Below are 7,549 nucleotides of genomic sequence, written 5' to 3' on the forward strand. Positions count from 1 at the left end.
AAACAATAGATGATGCTAGAGTTTAGATGGGTACGTTGCACTTGGGGGAAACGACTTGGAGATATTCAGGATGAAGATTGCCTGCTTCCAAATTACGGAAACAGGATCGCTGGATTGGTTTTCTGAAGCAGTTCCTATACCCAGTAAAATTCTTAAACAAATTGACTAAAAACGGCTAAAATTGACAAAAATTTGTACCACAGGAACAGACCTTGTAAAAGGAAAACATACTTTATAAAAAAAGATAAATTTTGTCGCAATTCGCAACACTGAGTAAGGAGTCAAAATTTAATTTCACCTCCGACAAACCGTAATTTGACTAAAATGTAGTTCCAAGTAAATATTACGTATGGATAATATTTTCCGTTACTCTCCTAAATATTCGAATCTCTGCCTGTTAAAAGAAAACTCTCTAGCACTTTCGTTCTTTCTGTTTGTCATAACAGGAGGGTGATTCCGAGCAGCTCGGTAGCAACCATGACACTGTACCAATTGTGCGAAATTTCCTTATATGAAAGTTTCTAACGAATCCCCACTCATTTTTCGGTCTATACATATAAAGCCCCAGATTTTAATCTTAACAGATTCAGAACAGAAACGTCATGTTGACAGTCAAGTTCGTCAAATTGGTTGCTATTCAGTTAGATTTGGTTAAAATTCCCTTTCAAGTCTACAGCTTAACCTCGTAGAATCTGCGAATCGATATAAATTCTATCGAACAATTTCTACGACCACTCTGTAAGTCCCAACATCATCAGTGCGTTAACACTGAGCATTAAAATCATATACTTTATGCGACAACACTACACTATACACTTGTACGTAAAGACTAATTTTAAAATATACTAAAGTATTCATTGCAGTTTGATTACATTGTTTCCAAACCCAAAATTACCTTAAGCAATTTCATTCGACGTTGACAGATCTCCCACGATACAGCTTAGCCGCTCGAGTTGTATCAATTAATAATTAACAAATTATGATGCCTACTAACATTTCTCGGAGTTCTGTGATTCCATATTAGATTCGTCCGCATGTCCTTGCTTCCAAAAAAAATTGTATCTAACTTAGTGGCTCCTCGTTCTATTCGAGCTCGTCCACGAAAGTTAACCTATCCAGCTATCTGATTTTACATCAGATTCGTCTGCATCCTACAGCTACTTGTAACACTAGGCTCGTCTGTACATTATCCAACCTCCTTACAGCGCCCTAATTTTGCATCAGGTTCGTCTGTTTGAACTCACCAACCTCCTCAACAGCAGCTCAATCTATTAGTAATTCCTTGATTCTCTTCAGTTGCGTTCACGAAACTCACCCTCCTGTGACTCACTAACAGGTCAGTTTCGTCTGCAAACACATCCATCCTCATAGGCTCCTTGATTTTACATCAGATTTGCTTTCATCTAGAATGATCCCAAAAGCTCATTGATCTCATGTCAATTTCGTCCATTGTACCAACTAACACTTCAATTACTATATTCTGTGGACATATATCTATCTTCACTAGTCTCCCACGCTACTCGCGTCCCGTCTCGTTACAAATTGGTGACAGCGGTGGGATATGTGAACGATTCCGGATCGCTGGTCAAATTTGGGTTTGTTTTAAAATTTACTCATAACGAATTACAGAGTATAGACAATATACTAGTTTTCGATAGTTAAATCACTTATTTATAGTAGAAATTACGAGTACAAGAGATACTTCTAACGACATTACGAATTTGACAGTTTCAATCGATAATTCGATGTCACTTCTGACACAAAGGACGTGTATACAGAACGTTACTGCGACAATACCGATATTCCACGGAGAAAATCAGCCATTAACGCGTTTCGCATAAAGTGAGAATGGGTTAACTTTGATTCCTGAGGGTACTGAAACTGACTTCCTCACAACTACTTCAACTAAACTTACTAGTTCTGCACATAGATATACGCTGGAACATACATTAGATAATATAAAATTATTGTTGAAACATTTGAAGAAATAGTTTGCACCGAAAAAATGTCTATTTTATTTTAAGCGAAAGTCTTGAATCTTTATATACATGAAGGAGACAATTTGCGATAGTATGTCGAAAAAACGAGTCATCTGGTTTATTGTACCATTGGAGCTATACGAGAAAAATATAAGGATAATGCGGAAGAGTTCGTCAAAGAAATGGAAACGGACGTTTTAGAAAACTTCATTCAAGGTTTACCGGATCGTATTTCACGAAAAGTGTCTACTCACATTCGAGATATTTAAAATCTTGAAGAGGCTTACAAAATTGTATTACAAATAGATAGGAAACTAAAGACTCGCCGACAAGTGTTTCGGTACAAATCACCCTCCAGGTGGCCTCGTGGAGATCGCTATGGCGAAGACTTTCGTCACCATGACCCTGAAGTGTCATATCCATGTTCTCCAAGCAGATACGACCGCTTTAGGGAATACACAGGAGCGCATCTGGGTCTAAAGAGGAATAAGAACGGAAACCAAACATGTCATGGAGGTCACTCGAACTCCCCCTCTAGCCGTTCTGTCTCTCCAAAAACAGATGACAGTCACAAACATTATTTCGTCCTAAAACGCTCCAACAAAAGCCATAAATCAAGCCTATACTGTTGGCATTGTAAAAATGAAGGACATGATAACTCTTATATTAAAAATCCACGTAATTCAAGATATCGAAAAAACCCGCGAGATTCATCACTTGAATCAACCGGGTCTTTAAACTTCGATCGTGGTCAACGTACAGACGGCGCGATAAGCAGAAACGATAAAGATTGCCGAGAAACAGTTCACTTCCAAGAAGAATCCTCATCAAGGAAACATCAAGCACCACGCATCACAATTAAAGTCTCGAAATTGTTTCTAAAAAACAAATTAAAATTACTGAAATTAACACAACACATATCCGTACTTTAGGTACTACTATTTTTCGTATCAATGAAATCCCTGCATTTTTCTATGTAGTCTTGCAATAGGATCTTGCAATAGAAGCAGATGGTCTCATAGGAAATCCGTTTCTTTTACAAGACGGAGTAGAGATTTCGTATTATAATAAACCATTGGTTACAAAAAGTCAATCTATCAAACTTATTCGTTTTTCTAAACTTTCAAAAATGAAAGAGATTTCTTACCCTTCTAAAACGAAGTATCGCATTCCAGCGAGGACAAAGCAACAAATAGACATACAAATAGCTAATCCCAAAGTTAAAGAGGATTATGTACTTCGTATTGAAACACCAATAAACGTTTATATTGGTGGAGCTGCAATTTGTAATCACAACAGTACATGTCACGTTTTAGCCACAAATGCTAGAAAAGAGGAAATAGAAATAGAAATAGATCCTCAAAATATTTACCCTCATTAAATCATGGATAGTTCGGATGAAGATCCAGTAGAGTCGTATCGAAAGAAACCAATTAATAGAAAAGATAGAATTCGTCATATTTGGAAAAGTTTAAAAAATGATTATCTTAATTCTAAGGAACGAAAACACATTAGAGAAATTACTGAAGAATTTTCCGATCGATTTTATGTGCCAGGAAATAAACTTAAGGGGGCAGACTCCTTCGGGGCCTACTCCGAATCGATCGAAGCGCTGTTGCGAAGAAACGGGCATTAGTGAAAATATATAATTTATACATGAGACATTTGATAATGTGGCATCTAGCGTTATCTTGTTAAATTACAAATGAGAAGTGCGAAGGTATAATTGCCAAATCGCATCGTAGGAAAGTTCTATCACGCTGTTACCACATCAATTACAATTTTATCCATCAGTAAATCTCTACTGAATACGCCTTGAGCCGATATTTTGCTTCGTACGGAATATAGAAAAGGACGGTGCGAGCGACAAAGAAAGAGTATCACGAATGAAACAATACATATGTGCCCATAATTATGAAAGTGGGCTAAGTCAATTCAAACTTTAAAAACAAGTTCCAGATTTTCACTACTCAATACATCTGAAGGATGAAATTCCGATTAACACTAGACAATATCTGTTTCCGCCTATATATCAAAAGGAAATTTCTCACGGTTGGTACAGCATCGTGGTTGCTATTCAGCTGCTCGGAATCACACTCCTATTAAGATAAACGAAAAAAAGACAAAAACGAAAGTGTTAAAGCGTTTCCGTTTAATAGGCAGAAACTCGAATATTTGAGAGGCATAACAGAAAATATTATTCGTACGTAAGATCAGAAGCTAACCCTTAAGATGAAACCTTGTTTTCAGAATTATTTTAATGTTTACATATATATAATACAATATTAATTAATAATATAATTAGTTTTATATTTGTAACTGTGGTTCTATTATTTTGTGCCGCATTGTAGGTACATGAAACAAAATTATTCATTTTGTTGTAAAATCTATTTAAAAAACTTTAACTCCTCCATCACTAAAAGTACATAGCAAAACATGGCATAATTTAAATTCTTGAAACGACAGAACACTCAAATATATCGCAAAAACTAAAGTAGACACAAAATTAATAATTGCTTCCTAACTAAAATTATTACAAAACTTCCACTCTGGAACGTTAAAATTCACAAGAAAGTTGTAGACAGGAATGTGTACAAATTGCTATTAATGAAAAGCAAACAAGAGCTACTCCTTACTTAAGAGTAACTCCTAGAATGGTGTACACTTACGAAATTAAATTAAAACCGGCATTTTTAAGTAGAGTTTATTAAAACGACACAATAATTTTAAACATTCTTAAAAATATGAAATACTGAAATACTGAATAATCGTTTTGTTGTACTTTTTTAAACATTTGTACATGTTTTGATCGATTGCGAAACCGGATGATGGTTCATATTCAATATGAGACCTTTCAAATTTCGTTCTTAAATTTATAAACTGCTAATAATAAAAAAAGGAGACTCTTTAAATTATGTTAATTGGTTTCCTAAATTACTGTACTCTTACCTCGCACTTTTTTCTTAATCCCACTTTTCGCTGCTTTGAGGCAGATAACTTTTAGCTTAAGAAATTCTCGGGCAAAATACTACAAGAGAATCTGAACGCAACAAGATTTGATTAATGTTATTAATCCTTTGGGTACGAATTTCACCACATTTTTGTGCCATAATTCAGAACGATGAGTTTAATTCGTCAATCAATTGAAATTAAATCAGATCCACATGAAATACAAGGCACTATACGTATTGATCAATAATTAGCTCTTGCCGTTGCACTTGTTACGAGTCCAGACGGGTTACGTAAAGCAACTATGAAACGGCTCGATTCAAAGCTCCTTCCGAGACCTTTGACTTTGCCTGGAAGTCACCGATAGACATTTCCGCTGCACCCAATTAATAAAATTCTCTGAAACTAATATTATCGAACTTTTCTCGGAAACTCTGCGATGTAGACAAGTTCCCACCATTTTTCCCATAGATTTTTGAGTATAAAAGGGTCAAGAAATTCGGTCTAGCGGGATCATTTCCAGTCAAGTTCGAGTTTAGTACGCGGCTTAGACTGGAAACAAGATCGAGCATTAGTTCGTAAAGTAAAGTCACTGTAACGTAGTCTTAACGACGCGTCCCCCGCATACCTCTGTGCGTAATCTAGAGAGAGAGGACTTATTGTTAGTTCCGCGACACTTGAATTCATAAACACTTGTATTCCTTTGAGTCAAACTTAAACTCGTAATAATACACATTTTTATAAGGTTTGTTAAATTGAACTTAGTTCAATCAAAACCTTTCCTAAATCCAATAAGAAGCGAACGCATAACGATCCCACAATATTATATCTTTGCTGCTCGAGATATATTATTTTGAAAGTTACGAGGCTATACTAACATCTTCGCAATCCTTACGAAGGTTCCCTTTCCTAACCTACAAGTGGCTCCCAGTGTTGGTCATTGCGCACTGGTTCGTCCACGTCCCATGGCTCCTAGCGAGTGCAAAGTTATTCGCTGGTTCGTCAACAGTCTTTATTCCATCCTAATGGCTCCCGATACTCACCAAGTTGAGTGTTGGTTCGTCCACGAAAACCTACCTAAACCTAAGGTAGCTCCCAGTGTTAGCCGTTGTGCACTCGGTTCGTTCACATCCGTGAAGTGGATCCCAACGAGTGCAAAGTTGGTTCGTCCACGAAAAAATAACAAAATTCCAAAAACCCTGACCCTCGTCAGACTATCTAGCCCTCGGCTCGTAACACATTTTATCATCGAACAATATGAAGTCTTACTATTTAATATGATACTACACTTGACAAAAAAGTTTTGAGCTAACGCAACAATATGAAGTTATTAAAATCTATTGTAGTTTCTGAAATGTAAAATGTTATCGTATGAATATAAAATCCATGAAAATATTAGATAAGTTTGGTACGGAAGTATTTCATATTTTCAAAAACTACAGTATTTTTAAATAATTGTTTGCCAAAGTAGTAGTAAACAAATAGAATTTAGAAATATAAAAAATAAAAGTTATAAATATTATTTGTCTTTTCTCAGATATTCAGGCTTGCAGAGGACGAAGCTGTGATTATAACGAAGTCGGAAGTGACGTCACCACAAAAGGGCGAAAAAGAATCGACAGCGAGATACGGACACGAAGAGTCGACAACACGCCGCAATCGATGTCCTCCAGGGGCACCAGCTCGAATTTTTTGGCGCAATCTAGAGCAGCCATTTGCATAATACTGCTATCTGCTTTGCCGTAGTCACTTATGTGTCTGTCAGGGAAAAGGACAATTATTCGGGGATCAAGATTCGTTCTACTCATTTCTTATGGTTGTCGTTTATCTCATAGTGGTGAGGGATTAATTAATGGCGAGAATTCATCGGCAGCCATTTTGACTACAAAGTTGGATTATCATGATTGTCACCAAAACCAACGAGATTAGGTTTTCCCCAACATTTTACCGTATACCAGAGGTGATAACAAATTTATCCAATTTTGATAAACTCGAGTAGTTCACTCAACTAACAACGCGAGTGTACATATGTAGCTTTAAGCGAGTGAACAATTTTAAGCACCAACCTGCTGTTTGCATTATCTTCTTTTCTTCAATTTGTAAATTGTTAATCTTTCAGTTTCCTTTCCGACAATTATTCCTCATTTAGTAATAATTTGTGAATACAATGACTTTCATTAATATTCGGACACTGCTGTGTTAATTACCATTTTAACTTTCAATCTTCCTACCATAAAAAAATAAATAAAAAAATGAAACATACAACAAAAATATATTGTATCATATTACAGATCTTATCTCAAATATATTGTATATATATACGTTTCTTATGTATGTATATATATATATATATATAGCAAAAATAAAAACTTTTGAATTTTATAAGAAACATCAAAAAAGAACAAATTTTTATCACAGAAATATTCGAACACTTTACAAATTGAAGTCATTAAACTAAAATAATAGCACGTTTTATATTGTTTAATGTTAGAATTTTTAGTAAAAAATCAGAAGTGAGTGTCATTTTTCTGCTAGATAATTTATTCATTCTTTTTTATTATTTATTATTGTTTTCTTCGAATTGTACGATCCAGTTTATTTTACAGGGGTGGTCATACCTT

At 35.3% G+C, this 7,549-nt stretch overlaps 1 protein-coding gene across 1 annotated transcript in view; it reads left to right on the plus strand.

Moving 5' to 3' along the window:
* LOC143184520 (neurotrimin) overlaps window positions 1-7,127 on the plus strand; it is a 275,768-nt gene extending 268,641 nt beyond the window's left edge. The window contains exon 10 of the mRNA XM_076386814.1: window positions 6,466-7,127. Coding sequence (XP_076242929.1) covers window positions 6,466-6,674 — 209 coding nt within the window. The 3' untranslated portion in view covers window positions 6,675-7,127. The remainder of the gene's footprint in view (window positions 1-6,465) is intronic.
* The last annotated feature ends 422 nt before the right edge of the window (window positions 7,128-7,549 follow it).

This window comes from Calliopsis andreniformis, chromosome 10 (assembly GCF_051401765.1).
Source record: "Calliopsis andreniformis isolate RMS-2024a chromosome 10, iyCalAndr_principal, whole genome shotgun sequence".
NCBI lineage: Eukaryota > Metazoa > Arthropoda > Insecta > Hymenoptera > Andrenidae > Calliopsis > Calliopsis andreniformis.